An 18,327-nucleotide genomic window follows, 5' to 3' on the forward strand; every position below is an offset into this window, starting at 1 on the left:
TCTGTCTCTACAAAAAAAGAAAAAAAGAAATTAATTAAAAAAAAAAAAGTTTTGTGCTTCATAGCGAATCAGAAAAGACCGCAAATAGCCAATGCAGTCTTATGTAATAAGAATAAATCTGGAGGCATTACTTTAGCAGACTTAAGGCTATACTACAAGGTTACTGGAATCAAAACAGCATGGTATTGCCATTAAAATAGAGACATAGATCTATGGATTAGAATCCAGATATGAAGCCGTCCTCATAATGTCATCTGATCTTGACAAAGCAAACAAAAGCATATACTGGGAAAAGGAATCCCATATTCAGTAAAGGTGCTAGGAGGACTAGATAGCCACAGTTTAAAGACTGAAACAGGACCCACACCTCTCACCACTCACAAATATTAATTTGAGATGGATAACAAACTTAAACCTAAGACATGAAACTATAGAATTCTAGAAGAAAGTGTTAGACGTAGTCTTCTAGATAGTGGCCTGGGCAAGGGATTTAGGAAAAAGATGCCAAAAGCAATCATAGCAACAACAAAAATAAGGAGGAGCTGATCAAGTTAAAAAATGTCTGCACAGCCAGGGACATAGGCAATAAAGCCAATGGACTATCTGCAGGTGGGGGAAGGTAATTGCATGCCACACTTCTGATAAAGGTCTGAGAAGCAGAGTCTACAAAGAACTTAAACAAGTCAACAAGAAAAGATCAAACAACCTCATTAAAAGCTGGGCAAGTGACATGAACAGAAACTTCTCTATGCTAATCTTAGCCAAAAGCTAAGACGCAATGAACAGAAAGCTTTCTGGTGAAGATAGACTAAGGACCAACAAACACATGAAAAAAATGCTCAGTGTCTCTAATCATCAGGGCAATGCAAATTAGAACCACCCTGAGATGTCATCAAACCCCAGTGAGGATGTCTCACATCTTAAAGTCCCAAAGCAACAGATCCTGGTGTGGATGTAGAGGAAAAGCAACCCTCACATGCTGTTCGTGGGACTCAGACCAGCTCAACTTCTATGGAAAGTAGTGTGGAGATTCCTCGAAGGACTTACCCTAGACCTACCATTAGATTCTGCAATCCCACTACTAGGTATTTGCCCAAAGGAAAATCATAGACATATCTTAATTATTAATAATTTGTTGAATTTCTCGGATAGCACTCTTTGTTCCATTTCAGATAGAAACAAACCTAAACAATAAAGAAGCCGAAGGAAATAAATTCTGGACATAATCACAGTTAAAAAATAATGTAATTCTCGAGTGCCGTATTATGGAATCTCTTCCAAATATGGGCTGAGACAGTGACGTTGCTCATGAGCTAAATCAGTGTACTTTATTCTCACTAAATATAATATTTTTTACAGCCACTAATAATTTTAAATGCTTCTATCTGTAGGTGCTCATTCTCAGCTGGTAAAATTGCAAAAAAATAATTAAAATAGTATATCATTTTACGCGTCTTACAAGTGAGTAGACCTTACTCTAGTATAGTGCCTTACATACAGAATTTACTGATACCAACTAGAATGAAGGTAATCAGTGACTTCATGTATATTCATAAAAACAAAGTTGTACTGCAAAATAACATCTGAAATAGGACTTTTGCTTCAGTTTAATTCATTTGGGTTTAATCGTATCTTTAGCATAAGTGATACCTTCATGAAAAAAAAGATTTGGATCTAAGTTCTGTTCACTTGTATTCTGTTTCACAAAAAGCTTATTAGAAATATGAGACTTGTTTGCCTCAGCTGAACTCAGCCATCCATTCATTCAGCTGTCACTTAACAAGACTTTACTACTAGCTACGTGCTTGCTGCTAGGAGCTTACAGTGCTAGAGTATAGATAAGGTATGTATATAATAGAAGCATGAGAAAAATGTTCCTAGGACACATGCAGCATTTACTTTAATATTTAGAAGAGAATGCTATCTGTGTGTATTTCTGCTGGAAAGCATATCTGTGCAAGTTATAATTCTCTTGAAAAACATGTAGCATAGAGCTAATTGGAAATTCTAGTATCTTCAATTTTAATTTATATAGATATCTCAGTGTTAGTATTTCTACCCGTATTTGGGGGTCTCTTTATTAGGATAATGAGAGAAAATGCAAACTTTGAAAGAGCCAAAAATAAGTTCACGTAAAAATGTTAACACGATCATGGTATAAAATGTGTGTCCACTACCAAGTAAATAATAGCAATCAGAACTAGGGAAGGGCGCTCTTGTTACATGCTTATACCGTGATCATGAAAATTGTTTACTATTTGTCCCAGTACATATAGGCTGTCCTGTCAGTTAAGAAGTTAGTATTCTGCATCACGTACACCAGTAGTTTTTCCTTTTTTCTCCATCTGGGTGTCTTAAAGTTCTTTTAAGCTTGTCTTTTTACCTGAGATTTGAGGATACCTGTGCATGAGAGAAATATAGCCAGCGTTAATTGAACCTCTCGCTTTCTCCTGGATTTCTTTGAATGCAAACACTGGCAATGCATTACTTACTTTTGAGAGGCCCAACAAGTTTTGAAATTAGCCACTATCCCATTCAAATGCCGGGCACGGAAGCTCTTCCTCTTCTGAAATCTTTCCTATTATCCTTCTCAAACCTACGGTGCCCTGAGATTAGCTTTTCCTCATTACCTTAACTTTCCCAGAATTACAGGGGATGCCGTCAGCGCCATACCAGCTGGCTTCTGACAGAAAATTGCACAAGCCATTCATAAATACGTGTTCCTCCGTGCTGCACGGTGTGGTACCCACGGAAGCATTAGGCGAGCTCTGTGTGAAGCATTTTTGAACACAGAGAGTAGTATAGTTCTGAAGATGTAACACTGGTGAGCCAGAAAATGATTTCTTACATTTATTGAAAGGATATCCATTTCCATACATAATTTGTGATTTTTGTGTGGGTGTTATATTTAAAGTGCATTAATAGCAATTAATTTATCTTTGTAGATACTGTTTCTACAAAGACTTCTATCGGGAAAACCAGCATTAAAGCAGGAGGGTGGTGTGCAGGGTGGAAACATTACAAGTGTGATCATTTGCATTCTTCACCTTCCAGAACCCTGGGGTTATTAGTAAAACGATTGGAGAAAGGTGGTAAAGCAGAACAAGAAAACCTTTTTCACGAGAACGATTGCATTGTCAGGATTAACGATGGCGACCTCCGAAATAGAAGATTTGAACAGTAAGTGTGTGCTTCCTGCACTGCATTCTTTCAGGCTTTCGGCAGGACAGAGTGCTGTCAGTTGAAATGATCTCCGTGGTTATACCGACGAGTGTTTTCTGACATTACCTAGCTTTTACACATTTAACCAAACTCAAAGTAGTTACCTCCATTAAAGTGTTTGTCAGAGTGCCCTTGGACGGACAGGGCTTTTCTTAAAATATGATGGGCCAAATTTGTGTGTTATAGGTTTGCTGGTTCCTCCTCAGCTTTTGGAAAATTGACAAGCAGGCTTTGTTTTTATCATTCTTCAACTCGCATTTCCAAGGCCGTCGCCCATCATGTCTCCTGTGTGTACACAAACAGAAAAAGCTCCTTTGAACCACTGTATTGTAGTGTCTTACGCAGATTTCTCTTATCCTGACTCAAGGCCTTATTCAATGAAAATAATAAAAGTTCACCAGTCCCTATTAAACAAGGAGGGAAGGAGCAGAGCTCTTTAAGGACTTGGGGTGAGATTTGACTGGGAAACCAGCATGCGATGGAGCCGTGTCTCTGGCTCACGTGCTGTGAAACTGGGACTCACAACTATTTAATATTGTATTGAGGCTCAATTGGTGCTCTCGTCAGTTTTGGCCTATGCTGGTTTGAATTAATAAGTAATGTATAGTTATCAGATTTCCATAGTTCCTAGGTATATGTATGAAGATATTTCTTTGAAAACTCAACTGGTTCCTTTGTACAGAAATCTTTCATATTGTTTACAAGTTGTATTAGATAATGTTATAGAGAGTTCTATTTGACCTCTATTAATAGTAAATTATAATACCTCTGTTGCTTAATGATTTATAATTGAGAGTATGGTATTTTATTTGCCACAGGGTGTTTTGCTTTTTTTCTTTGGAGAATGAGAAATTTATATTTGGAGAAACAGCTATGCTGATGGAGCAGAGCTTGCAAACTTGATTGATACATGGGTTATTAGGATTTTGCTTTTCAGTTTCCACAGCCTGTCAGTCCTTATTGCTTAATTAGTATACTTAATTAAGCTCATAATATCTTCTAGTCTGCCAGTCTTAATTTGCTAATTTTCCATTCTTTCTCAAACCCAGAGCACAACATATGTTTCGCCAAGCCATGCGTACACCCATCATTTGGTTCCATGTGGTTCCCGCAGCAAATAAAGAGCAGTATGAACAACTATCCCAAAGTGAGAGGCACAATTATTATTCGAGTTGCTTCAGCGCTGACAGCCAGTACATTGACAGCAGGAGTGTGAACAGTGCGGGGCTTCCCGCGGTGCCGAGAGCACCCCGACCGAGCCATGTGGCCGACCAGCCGGACTCTCACCCACGACTACCTCACAGCGCACACCCCTCTGGAAAACCACCGTCCGCTCCCACCCCAGCACCCCAGAATGTATATAGTACCAATGCAAGCAGTGGTTATAACACCAAAAAAGTAGGCAAGAGGCTTAATATCCAGCTTAAGAAAGGTACAACCTATCTTGTTTTTGTTTTATGGCATTTATTTTAAAAAGTCAACTAACCAAAAGCACCTGAGTTTTTATTCCATAAATTGAATTTATGTCCATTCCAAAGAATTGACATAAAGACTTTTGGGAGGCCGAGGGCAGTGTCTCCTGCCTATAATCCTAACACTCTGGAAGGCTGAGGTGGGAGGATCCCTTGAGTATAGGAGTTGGGGACCAGCCTGAGCAAAACTGAGACCCTGTCTGTATTAAAAATAGAAAAATAGTCAGGTGCGGTGGTATGCACCTGTAGTTCCAGCAACTTGGGAGGTTGAGGCAGGAGGTTCTCTTGGGGCCAAGGATCGTTTGAGGTTGCTGTGAGCTGGAGGTGAGACCATGCCACTCTAGCCCAGGCAACAGGGTAGGACTCTGTCTCAAAGAAAAAAAAAAATAGAGACTTGCTTTATAACATACTTAAAATTGGGGTTCTTTATTTTATGCTTTTCACATGCATTTTGCTATATTGAAAGTAAAACGTGGAAGTTCAGAGAATAAGACCTTAAAAATAGTTACTACTGCAATACAATTTGTAAAAATGAGTGAAAATTGTTTGCAACAGCAGTGAGGATTTAACGGTTTGATTCACCCACTTGTTTTCCAAATACAGCCCTCAGAGAAGATGTGGTAGGTTCTCCACTTCACCCTCTCTGTTTGGGTGATGGGGAGTCACCTGTGCACTTGAGGATGGAGTGATTACTGGCAGGTTGCAGAGAACCCAGGCATCTGGCTCTGGTCTCTGACTTTTTCATAATGCCCCATTGCTGTTCTTTCTTTAAGGTGATGTGGGAAGTCATGACTGGGATTGCCAATTCTTCATGTGTTTTGGATGCCTTTACCTATTTAAGTAGCCCCTTCTGTAGACAGTCCGTGTGTGGAGGGAACATGCATTACGAGTCTCCTGCCGCTCAGCTGAGGTCTGGACTCGACCTCTGATTTTCATCCCGTGTTCCTTCCAGGCCCTGAGAAACTCTTTTGCTCTTTATCATCACTTTTAGCTGAGCATTTCAGTATATTTTTAAATCATGCCTTTCAAAACAGGGTCATTATAAAGAATATTTCTCTTTTTATGAGCTCAAATGACTTCTAACAATTGGATGGAAACGAATCCAAGAGAGGTCCTTGATTTCTTCACGTCCCTCGGCTGTGGGCAGCCCATTGTTACTGGACTGTTTTCCATATCCTGATACTCAGACTATTTTTCTTTCCATTCGGGGTAGTGTTTACAAGGTTGTAAAACTCTCTGAGACTGCTGTTTCCTTTCTAAATCATATTCTTGCGTTGAACTTTATGTGAACCGCAAGCTCCTTATTTCTGGTTGCTGGCTTTTAAGCTCCAAATACTTGGTTGACGTGATCAGGAGTTGACAGCTTGCCTCCTTGCAAACACGAGGGCACATCAGCAGAAACCCCTTCAGTCCTGTCAATCCCTAAACTAGGGGAATAGCAGATCCTCTTTCCTCCTTTTCCTCTACTCAAATGACAAGCCCTCGTTTTGCAACCAAAATCATATCAAGAACTATGGACAGAGTTGTGTAAAAAATAAAACTATGCTTGAGTTCTTTCAATAAAGGTGTGATACTTTACTTGGCCATTGTCATAAAGATATTAATTCATAAATATCTTTTCCCTTGTACGTTGGTACAGGGATATTTGTTTAGTTAATTATAGTTCTCGATACAATTAGTATATTTAACAAATTTTGATATAATAAAAACTTTTTAATGAAGCGAAATTTTGTTTGCCATTAAGAGAACCATTCCTTTGAACAGAGAGATTTTAGTAGCATTTAGAACGATGATTGCATTTATGCAAGCTAATTTAGAAAGGCGGTGCTTAATCACTATAAAATAAATGGAAACAGTGGTTTTGTTTTAAATATTTTTCTGACCTTGAGTAATCTAAATAATATACAGTCCCATACATCTATCTTGATTTTCATTTACTGTGAGAATGTATGACAAAAAATGCGTGCTGCCAATACTTAGAAATATTTTATATAAAAAATATATTATGGTTACCATAGAGCAGCGGTTCTCAACCTGTGGGTCACGACCCCTTTGGGGGTCAAACGACCCTTTCACAGGGGTCGTCTAAGACCATCCTGCATATCAGATATTTGCATTACGATTCATAACAGTAGCAAAATTACAGTTATGAAGTAGCAACGAAAATAATTTTATGGTTGGGGGTCACACAACGTGAGGAACTGTTAAAGGGTCACGGCATTAGGAAGGTTGAGATCCACTGTCATAGAGTGAAGGAGGATGCTGATTTTCTTTGATTATGACTATGTATATTTTAATAATGATTTTAAGAGAATTAAGCTTTCATGGTTGCTAGCAGATAGCATTTTTTAGCATTGTTATTATACATAAAATTTTTAATGAAGTACTTTAAAACCAGGGTGTGTCAGTGTTAAACTTCAAATTCAGTTGAAAGTGAGCTAACGTTCTTTGAGTAACAGCAGTTCTTCAAAAACTGGGTTTAACTCTTAGTTATTAAAAAAGGTGGTTTCTGGGCGGCGCCTGTGGCTCAGTCAGTAGGGTGCTGGCCCCATATACCGAGGGTGGTGGGTTCAAACCCCGCCCCGGCCAAACTGCAACCAAAAAATAGCCGGGCGTTGTGGCGGGCGCCTGTAGTCCCAGCTGCTTGGGAGGCTGAGGCAGGAGAATCGCTTAAGCCCAGGAGTTGGAGGTTGCTGTGAGCTGTGTGAGGCCACGGCACTCTACCGAGGGCCATAAAGTGAGACTCTGTCTCTACAAAAAAAAAAAAAAAAAAAAAAGTGGTTTTGGGATAGTGATTCCTTGGCATAATTTTGGAACTGTGTCGCATAACAACACAGAATAGCCCCGATGGACTTGCTTCCTTAATTACGATTATCTTAATATTTGTTGCCATTTTGGCATTCTCAAATATCCTGGTCTTTTGTAGAAATTAGCTTTTTAATCAAGTCAGAGGAGAAGGTCAGTAATCTGTTTTCGTCAGTGCAAAATGTTTTGTTGGCTTTGTTAAATGAAAATTGATATCTGTTTATCTTTCTTTTAAAGGTCATCGCTTGAACTTTCAGCTTACAGATTGAGGGGTTATTGCTGATATTTTAATAGTATCGAGGGTCACACAGCAGTCAGTATTGGTAGTTCCTACAGATTAATATGCAAAAAGAGGATCATTCAGGATTCTTTCTTAGTCATTGTTACTGTAAGTCATTAGAAAGCCCAGAGACATACGGAAAAGTCCCAGCAGAATAATTAGGAAAATTTCATATAGACAACGTGCCATTCAAGTCTTCAGCATAGAAGACTTAGGACATTAACAGTCTGGGCATCTTAAAGTGACTTCAGACCAGAAGTAAATTAATGTTTTGTTTGATTTTGACAATGTTTACAGTAGGTTTTGATACAGATGTGATTATCGAATGGTTTCCTTATTTCTGCTTTATGTTTCTTTAACCCATTTTTTATTTGCCCATTTTTTAGGTTCACTTGTATTTTATAATTTTCAAGATAGTTTTACACCACGTGGCATGCCAAATTGATGTATTCTTTCCTGATTTTTCCCTTCCCATACTGAAGACCTATTTGCCCTAATACTATTTTAAGTGAAATGGAATACAGTGTCTTAAGTAGCTTAAAAAAAAAAAATAAAGCATAGGTAGAAATTAATCATTATGCAAAGTGCTATAAAAATTTTCTGATTCATTGGAAATTTGTCGTTATTGTCACTTTTTTTTTCCGGGGCACATTTTGGCTGATCGCGTGCTGATTCTAGTGACATATAACCTCCTTTCTACCTTGTATTGAACTTGTAATACTGCCTGTCAAGAAAGCTGCTGAAGAACTGAGAATTTAACTTCTATAAAATCAGCAGAGTAATTTATAAATCCCACATTGACTTCAGCGGCTTTAAACATAGTATGATGATCTTCAGCTTTGGTAGACATGATCTAGGATGGATTCTTCACTGTGTTATTTGCCATATTTTGGGTTTTCTTTGAGAAATGTACATGATAAGATCTAGGTAAATTAGAAGAGAACTAGACAAAGATAATGTGGAACTCTTAGTAAATTACTATGAGCAATTATGGTTTGGGCAGGTCCCATTGTCTGTATCTAGAAATACTCCTCACTTTACTATTCCCTTTCCATCTCTCTGAACAATTTCTCCTCCTTTCAAATTTGAATACTGTGATATCATTAGGTGTATAATAATCCTTGAATCCTTTTTAAGGATCATGAAAGTAGTTTTTTTTTTCATGTAGTGAATTTCATGCTCTAAGACTTTGACTTAAAAACTTACAGCAAGCGCATTTATATATTAATTTTCACCTTTCCTTGAGGAGATTGCCATTTCTTCTTAGATTAATTATGTTTGATTAAGTAGGAGAACAACCATTTAAATTTGTAAGATTGTCTATCTTGAAAAATGTATTACAACTTTGAAAGTGCTAGAAGAAATGTCCATTGTGCAAGTTCTAAAATGTCGAGGTGAGGTGGAGAAGAGTCACAAATCCTTTATGTGTGATACATCTGTGAAGTTTGAGGTTTCTCATTTTATTTACTTTTAAAAAAAATTATCTGTTCCATCCTTAGGTACGGAAGGTTTGGGATTCAGTATCACTTCCCGAGATGTAACAATAGGTGGCTCAGCTCCAATTTATGTGAAAAACATCCTCCCACGGGGGGCTGCCATTCAAGACGGCAGACTGAAGGCCGGAGACAGACTTATAGAGGTGAGTGACTGCCACACCTAAGATGCTCCGTAATTCTTGTGAGATTCCATTTTCAAGAGTTTTTTTTAACATTTTCATAAAATATGAAATCATATATTTTAGTAGAGTGTATGTCACAAAACAATGTATTTCTGTTTTGCGTTTATACTTTCTATGTTATCTGATGAAAAATTATCTTTTCATTTAGTTTAGGTACAAATGTTATGAGATAACGTAGTATTTTGTCATATAAATTGTCTATAAGGTTATATTTCTAGATGGCAATATGGAAATGTTATCTACTTTGTAACAAAACAGAGGTAAACAAAGTAAATGAAAATAGTGTGTCTTGATGAGGGAACATGGAAACTTTGGGATGACAGCATGGATAATGACTTGGGACATTAGAGCCAAATGTCAGGGAAAAAGATAAATGATTTTTGAAAATTTCTTGCAGTACCTCATGAGTTTTGGTCCATTGGTGTTTGAGGTTATTCTGGAAATGATCAATCTTCAGAATTTCTGTTTGTATGAAGATTTGTGCACAGAGAATTAAAAGGAGGGGAAAATTGAGAAAAAGTATACTTTGTTAGGTATTTTTCCTAGGTTTTTTTCAGAAAACAGTTTTCTTACGAGTACATACTGTGTTTCCTAATTATTAACTAGTATTATTCAAATACTTATATGAAGTAATCTTTTACCATGATATCCTTTCTCTTGTAGATTTATATGTGGTTTTGAACTCTCCAAATTTCTTGGAAAGTAGAAGATTAAAAAAAATAGCTACTGGGGTGGCGCCTGTGGCTCAGTGAGCAGGGCGCCGGCCCCATATACCGAGGGTGGCGGGTTCAGGTCCGGCCCCGGCCAAACTGCAAAAAAAAAAAAAAAAATAGCCGGGCGTTGTGGCGGGTGCCTGTAGTCCCAGCTACTCGGGAGGCTGAGGCAAGAGAATCGCTTAAGCCCAGGAGTTGGAGGTTGCTGTGAGCTGTGTGAGGCCACGGCACTCTACTGAGGGCCATAAAGTGAGACTCTGTCTCTACAAAAAAAAAAAAAAAAAAAAATAGCTACTGCGTTTTTCTTACTCCTTCCCTTTTGGACCTTTTTGTCTGTGATGACATTTTTTAAAACAGTCACTGATAGAGGCTAAGCAGCAGGGAAGGTTTGAGTGCCAGTTGTGTTTAGGGTGTTGTTTCCAGAAAGGGTTCTTTGTCTTTGGAATATAAATTGTGTTTTATTCAGTGAGAGTCTTAGTTGGAAGTTGAACTCAGTCCTCTAATCTCTGTCCTTTTCTGCCCGCCTCCCTCCATCTTTCTTTCTAATGATAATCACTTTATTTTTTAGTTACTTTCTCTTTCATCACCTAATAGCTTTACTTTCAGCACATCTCAATGACATTTTTATTTTATTTTATTTTATGCATTGGGAGTGACCTGTACCTCATTTGTCTTCAGAGTTAACGCTTTATCATAGCTGTCATCTTTATCTTAAAACTAAAACTCTGTTTTTGCATGTTTTAATCACAATCTTCTAGTACCTGCAATTGTAGCTATATAGTACCCACAACTATGTGGGTAGTTTTTCTCAGTGTCTGGACAGACTCATACCCAAAAAAGGAAAAACGAAAAATGTGTATTAAGTGCCTAACATTTTTTTAAATTTTTTATTTAGATTATAGCTGATCATGGGGTGCAATGTGCTGGTTTTATATACAATTTGAAATATCTTCATCTAATTGGTTAACATAGTCTTCATGGCATTTTCTTAGTTATTGTGTTCAGACATTTATATTCTACATTTAGGAAGTTTCACCTGTACCCTTCTAAGATGCACCATAGGAAAATAGGTAGCAAAATCAAAGAATGTGAAAGGTCATATGGCCCCTGGGCATATTACCTCAGAAGAGGATAAAGACAAAAAAATGTTAGCCACTGATTCTTGTGTCTGTCTAGGTCTTTAGACACTGATTCTTGTGTCTGTCTAGGTCTTTAGCCACTGATTCTTGTGTCTGTCTAGGTCTTTAGCCACTGATTCTTGTGTCTGTCTAGGTCTTTAGCCACTGATTCTTGTGTCTGTCTAGGTCTTTAGACACTGATTCTTGTGTCTGTCTAGGTCTTTAGACACTGATTCTTGTGTCTAACATTTTTTGTCTTTATCCTCTTCTAGGAGGTAATATGCCCAGGGACCATATGACCTTTCACATTCTTTGATTTTGCTACCTATTTTCCTATAATCCCGTAATAGTAGTATTTTGAGCTATGTAAGATTGTTTAGCAGAAGGCAGCCTGTTCCAAAACATATTTTAACTACAGGAGAATTTTGGTATTACAGTTTGAATACTATATATATTTGCCTAAGTCAAGAAATGTTATTTTTGTCTAAGGGGGAAAATACAGAATATTTTTTTAAGAGAAACTTGTGCTGTCATTGCTGTTAAATACAAAATGCTTTCTAACAAGGATGCTAGACTTCTTATGAGATAAAATGATAATTTTCTCTAAGGACAGTTTGTTTCAAATCTTTTTCCTGCTAGAATTCTCTTATAACTAAAGAAATTTGGGGGATGAAATATTTCTACTCATCTGAAAATATTATTTTGTAGTGATGCTTCTTTACTGTTCATTGTCTACATTTTAGCAGTAAAAAGTTTACTTCATATTTGTCAGTAAAATTTTATTAGAAGTTAAAATACTTAGGCCAAAATATTTTTTGGTGTGTTTTTATTACTTCTTATAAGAGCAATGACTTTTTTGTTTTTTTTTTTTTTTAGAGACAGAGTCTCACTTTATGGCCCTCGGTAGAGTGCCGTGGCCTCACACAGCTCACAGCAACCTCCAACTCCTGGGCTTAGGCGATTCTCTTGCCTCAGCCTCCCAAGTAGCTGGGACTACAGGCACCCGCCACAATGCCCGGCTAGACTTTTTATTTTTTAATAAGAAAACCTGTGATACCCAAGGCCATCAGAATATCTCAGTTCAGTGCCAGTAAGTTGAGTGACTTGGCATTTTAGGTAGATACGTGTTTATTACTTGTTACTTATTAACGCCCTTCTGCTTGTAGCTTTTGATTCATTGATGAAAACTAAAGGATTGGCCACTTCCTTTCTTACTTTTGGCCTGGGTTTCTTTACATGTGTTAGCCACAAAACCTTAGTGGTTACTATGTCATGGCAGACGTTTATACGAATTGAGTTCTGTTCCACAGCAGATATGGCCAGTCCTGGAATGCGCGTCTTTCCTTCTGTTATTTGTTTGTACGGGATTGCAGCTGAATGCTTACTATTTGTTTTAGGTAAATGGAGTCGATTTAGCAGGCAAATCCCAAGAGGAAGTCGTTTCACTGTTGAGAAGCACCAAGATGGAAGGAACCGTGAGCCTGCTGGTCTTTCGTCAGGAAGACGCCTTCCACCCAAGGGAACTGGTGTGTACATTAGAGCAGATGAAAGATTTCTTTCTGATGCACAGAAGCCAGGGTTCTGGAATAGCTACCTGATGGTCAATGTTTATTGCAGCATTTTCCAGGGAGTTTCGATACCTGATATTTCTCCTGCTCCTACCTTGATGCAAGCTTTCTTTTCTCAAATACTCCCTTAGTTTTAAAAATGGATATCCACAGTAATGAATGGAGGGGTATTTAGAAATCAAACTTGTAGGGACAGTTTCTAGGACATCAAGCGTTTGTCACTCGGATGGATTGAGTGAATACAGAGACGCTGATTATTTCAGAACTGTTACTCCTCAGGCTGTCACTGAAAGCTTGCCATCTTTCCCACTACATATGACAAATTTTCATATTTCAGATTTTCATAGTACGTGTCGCTAAACCAAATAAAGATGCTTGCTAACTGTTGTGTGAAAAAGAGTACCTAAAAAAATCCCCCCCAAACAAAAAAAAACAATTACTGAAAACAAAAAGTCGTAAGTGGTAATATGCCCAGTGGCCATTGACTAGAAATACAGGTAACAATGTTTGGGGTGACATAAATGAAAAGGCATTTGTTTGCAACCTGTCTGCTTCACTTTTTGCACACACATCAATATGCCTACTGGACTATTTACATGGTACAGTTGTGAATAAAATATGTCTTTAATTTCCATAGTTTCGAATAGTTTTCTGCAAAACATGCTAGGATTCATTTATATATACATATAAATGACATAATTGAAAGGTTTGCCTATATCTTTTGATGTGGTGAAAGTGTTTTATTTCAGGTTCAAGTGGTATTTGAAGTATTTCAACATAGATTCTAGTTGGATTGTCTTAGAATATACAACATCTCTTTTTGCTAGCTTTTAGCTTTTCCTTAAATAATAATTAATTTTAACAAACTAGAGTGGCAAGGTTTTATGGGCATGGTCCCCAAATTTGTCATTTAGCTCTAATTCTCTTAATTTATGTCTTTAAATATAGGTATATTATGGTTGATGAAATATTCTGCTTATTGTAAACAGAATAAATATTCTCTATAAATTCTACATTTCTATAAGTATTAGCTATACGTAAAGGTAAATTTCAGTTATGAATAGAATAGTCCATCCCTTGATTGCACACATCTCCAAAAACTCCATGCGATTTTGTGGAAATTTCAGACTGTGGATAGGGGTTGACTAGTGAACACTTTTGTTTTAAGTAGATTTTGAATAAATTATGAAAACTTCTTTATATTTAAAAATGTTTAATGCATTATTTCTCGATTTAAATTCAGTTTTGCATTTTCCTCCCACTGTTATCCAATTTTGTGCTTAAAATGCCACCTGATCCTAAATCTGGAGATGTCTCTATTAAATTGTAAATGAGCATTAAAAAAAAACAAGAAACTAAGCTTTACACGTGATTCGATGAAGCTTTAATTCTTCTTCCACGTATCCCAGCCGCGATAGTTAGCATTATTAGATTGCCAAAGCTCCGGCAGTGCTCTTAAGCAGGCTTTCCCAGAGTCGGTGCCAACATATAGCCAGCTTAAGGTTATTAAGGTTCTTCTTGTCCAATTTTGATCCTCCAGGCTTCTGTTTTTCCCTTCTGCTGCCTACTTTTTTTCCCCCTTGGTTATTTAATTTATTGCTTGTGAGCTTTTCATTAAGGAGTGAGCCAGTAGGCCGTCAGTTTATTATGCATGTTGCAGCTGCTTTTCGAGATTTAAAATGATAAAATCCTGAAAACTTAAAGAGAAACGGGGTGGTGGTGGGGAACACAGAAAACTGTTCTTTGAATCCAATGGATATAACTCTTTTCCTCTTTTCGGGGGTGTGTGTCTGTGTTGAAATTCTGTGTAACAGAATCTAAATGCTTCTGTCCATATGTGCATTTTTAATAAATCAACCCTGGAAGCCCCCATATAATTGAAACAACTCTACATTATATGATAAAAAAATACATTTATCCTAATTAAAACAACCCTACATTATATGATAAAAAATACATTTATTCTCTGTGTAACCTATGAAGCTTGTGGTTCAGACTGTGGTTCAGACTATTACTATCTGGTCTAGCTATCAAATGATCCTATATCTTAAACGTTAGATTTGATTGGGGAAATTAAAAAAAAAAAAACAAAATTAGAATCAGTGCCACAATTAGGAAAGTGGTTTGGTGAGATTTGTTTTCCTCCAAATAATAAATTCATTATGTACCATGACTGAGCAAGTAAAAATTTATATCTAGAAGGATTTAAAACACATACATGAACACACACATCCGTGAAAATTTGGAAGATAGTAATGTCAGCCATAATATAATCGCCCTTTGTATATTTTGTGGATTTTAAGAATCAACATTTCCTTCAAAATAAAGCGCGTGTCCCTGTTTGTTGAAGATGGCTTTGGTCAGTCCGTATTTATGTTTTTCTTCAATTCTTCTAGAATGCAGAGTCAAGCCAGATGCAGATTCCAAAAGAAACGGTAAGAGTTTTGTCTTTTGCAGGATGGAAAGATGTTGGAAAGATAAATGGAACTAACTTCTCACTAATTTACTATGAAGTTACTTGTCCAGGCTTCTCCTGGTTCATAATTAATACAAGAGTTTATTAAATTACAAAGTGATCTTATTTTAAGGTGACTTGATTGTTACTTCTCCAAACAGAGTGTATCTTCTGATTATTGTTGGTCAGATTATAAAGAGAGAGATAATAATTTCCTATCCACTTGCATAATACGAGCAACCCAAAACTGGTGAGGTTAGTACTGTTAACACATATGCAAAGTATTTCATAAGTTGTGGAATGCTATGTTGTAACTGCTTACAAAGTGAGGGAAAAAGTCAAAATCAATCTCTTGATTCAAGAATGGAAAAAAAAAAGGGGGAGAGCTCAGAGGATACAATAAACAGGTATCATAAACAGGAAAATTAAATGGTAACTACAAAAGGGATGCTTTCTCTTAATAAAAATCAAGTGCTCACAGCTCTCATTAAAGTGGAAGCATAGTTGTGCCTATATGGAAGACAATTCTAAGACTGGAGACAAAGGAGTTACGTTCGGTGCCTACAGCAGAACTAACACAGTGAAAGTAAGGATCTCCCTCACTCTCCAGAGTAATATAATATGTCTCATGGGAGATAAAAAGGCATTTTTATATTGACGTATAATATTATCTGGTCAGAATCTTTTTACTTCATACAACATAGCACAAAAGGCCACCATTTCCAAACCCTTAAGTAGAAAGAAACTTTAACAAAACCACATCCACTGTGTTAGTGTGTCTTTCCAGAAAATTGTTATATTAAGTAGATAATAAACTCAGAATATTATAGAGGATTCAAGTGATATAATGAACAGGTTTGATTTTCTGAATAGATTCATAAATGCACAATTTTGAACTTACAAACACACAGTGTTATTTTACAAATATTCTTTAATTCTAAAAATGAATGACCGAAGAGATCTCAGAGGAAAATCAATAAACAGCCTTAGGAATATTACACATTAATAAGTATGCATTGTAGAAAATCCATAGCCTTAATTTTTTTGTTTATAAAATAAATCAGTTAATGGTATCTGATCAAAATTACAGTAGTCGTTTATGTGTTGAAGGGTGGGTTAGGGGAAGGGAAATTGACAAGTGGATTCTAAAGAATAAACTGGCCTGCCCGAGCAAGTATGAGACTAAAAATAGAAAAATCAGCCAGACATTGTGGCAGGTGCTGGTAGTTACAGCTTCTCAGGAGACTGAGAGAGAAGGATGGCTTAACACGCAGGAGTTTGGGGTTGCTGTGAGCTAGGCCAGGGGTCCTCAAACTTTTTAAACAGGGGGCCAGTTCACTGTCCCTCAGACCATTGGAGGGCCGGACTATAGTTAAAAAAAAATAAACAACTCTGAACAAATTCCTATGCACATTGCACATATCTTATTTTGAATTAAAAAAACAAAACGGGAACAAATACAATATTTAAAATGAAGAACAACTAAAGTTAAATCAACAAACTTACCAGTATTTCAGTGGGAACTATGGGCCTGCTTTTGGCTAATGAGATGGTCAATGTCCGGTTCCATATTTGTCACTGCTAGTCGTAACAAGTGATGCAAGTGTGTATCAGTTAGTCCCGAGACTGAGAGGAGGGGAGTTGGAGAGGGCCGCACATGTTCCACACATGCGCACTGTAGCAGGACAGGCAGCGGTGGCAAAAACACCCAGAGGGCCGGATCAGTGTCCTGGGCTGCATGTGGCCCACGGGCCATAGTTTGAGGACCCCTGAGCTAGGCTGATCCACCGCACTGTAGCCTGTGGCAACAGAGTAAGATTCTGTCTCAAGAAAAATAAACAACAAGCAATAAAACGGGGTTCAATAGCAGTATGTACTGCTCATTAAAAAGACAGTTGTGGCAGAGTATAATTTAAAGCTACAATACTTAAAACAGCATTACTCGCAGGAATATTGCAAGTAATAGGAATAGACAAGTACATCATTTAAACAGTTTAGGGATTATAGAAATAGGGCATATATTTTTGTGTGAATGTTAAAGATGACATTTCAAATTAATAGTAAAGGATCGTTTACTTAGTGCTTAGAACAGTTGGCCATTTACTTAAAAAAAAAAAAAAAAAAAGTTTTTCTCACCATACATCAAAATAAATCCCAGTTGATTATGTATTTAAATGTGAAAAAGTACCAGAATGTCTTAAGATATATGGGAATGGCTCTGTTAATGTTGAGTTAACGAACACCTGTCTAAGCATGACAAAGCCAGAATGTCTTTACAGAGTAGACTGACAGGTTCGTGTGTGTGCGCGCGCATGCGTGCGTGCGTGAGTGTGTTCATAACACACATACTAACGGGGGAAATATATGTGATCCTTGGGTAAAGTGTTACTCTTTTGTTCTTTAGAATCTTAATATCATGGAATGTTTTAGAAAACAGAATAACCTCACACACAAACTATATTGCTCAATGTCTCAGACACTGAGGTAGAAAATGATGATATAGGTAATAAAAGTAAGGCCTGTTCTTTCGAAATATGTGGTCAGTTCTTTTTTTTTTTTTTTTTTTTTTTTAATTTGGTCAGGGCTGGGTTTGAACCCGCCACCTCCGGCATGTGGGACCGGCGCCCTACCCGCTGAGCCACAGGCGCCACCCATATGTGGTCAGTTCTATTGAGGAGATTGATGACTGGCCATGAACTTTCAGTCACTCAGGGAGAAGCCGCCACGTGCAGTGTGATGCTCTGTTAGGAAATGCAGGGCCCATGGCAGATGACAGCAGGCCAGAGCAACAGAGAGCCACCTTAAAGCAGGGAGTTACGCACACCGTGTCTGTGTGTGTCTGACTGCTGATTACAACTGGAAATGCTTTTCTAATATGAGTTCCCCAAACCAAATCAAAAGCACAGTTGTATTTAAAATTGTTTTTGTTCGTTTCTTAATTTTTTATGTCTTCTCACATCTGTGCTTCTCCATCCGCTCCGACTGTGCTGTATCTGTTTGGGGTGTAAAAGGCTTA

At 37.4% G+C, this 18,327-nt stretch overlaps 1 protein-coding gene across 21 annotated transcripts in view; it reads left to right on the forward strand.

Moving 5' to 3' along the window:
• PARD3 (par-3 family cell polarity regulator) overlaps positions 1-18,327 on the forward strand; it is a 760,426-nt gene that overhangs the window by 456,596 nt on the left and 285,503 nt on the right. For 13 of the 21 annotated variants that reach the window (XM_053573201.1, XM_053573216.1, XM_053573211.1 and 10 more), the window contains 5 exons: positions 3,055-3,180; positions 4,272-4,654; positions 9,279-9,418; positions 12,686-12,814; positions 15,253-15,291. In XM_053573201.1, the coding sequence (XP_053429176.1) occupies positions 3,055-3,180; positions 4,272-4,654; positions 9,279-9,418; positions 12,686-12,814; positions 15,253-15,291 (817 nt within the window). The remainder of the gene's footprint in view (positions 1-3,054; positions 3,181-4,271; positions 4,655-9,278; positions 9,419-12,685; positions 12,815-15,252; positions 15,292-18,327) is intronic. The other 8 variants (XM_053573215.1, XM_053573204.1, XM_053573206.1 and 5 more) reach the window with 1 other exon arrangement.

This window comes from Nycticebus coucang, chromosome 20 (assembly GCF_027406575.1).
Source record: "Nycticebus coucang isolate mNycCou1 chromosome 20, mNycCou1.pri, whole genome shotgun sequence".
In the NCBI taxonomy this organism is placed as follows: domain Eukaryota; kingdom Metazoa; phylum Chordata; class Mammalia; order Primates; family Lorisidae; genus Nycticebus; species Nycticebus coucang.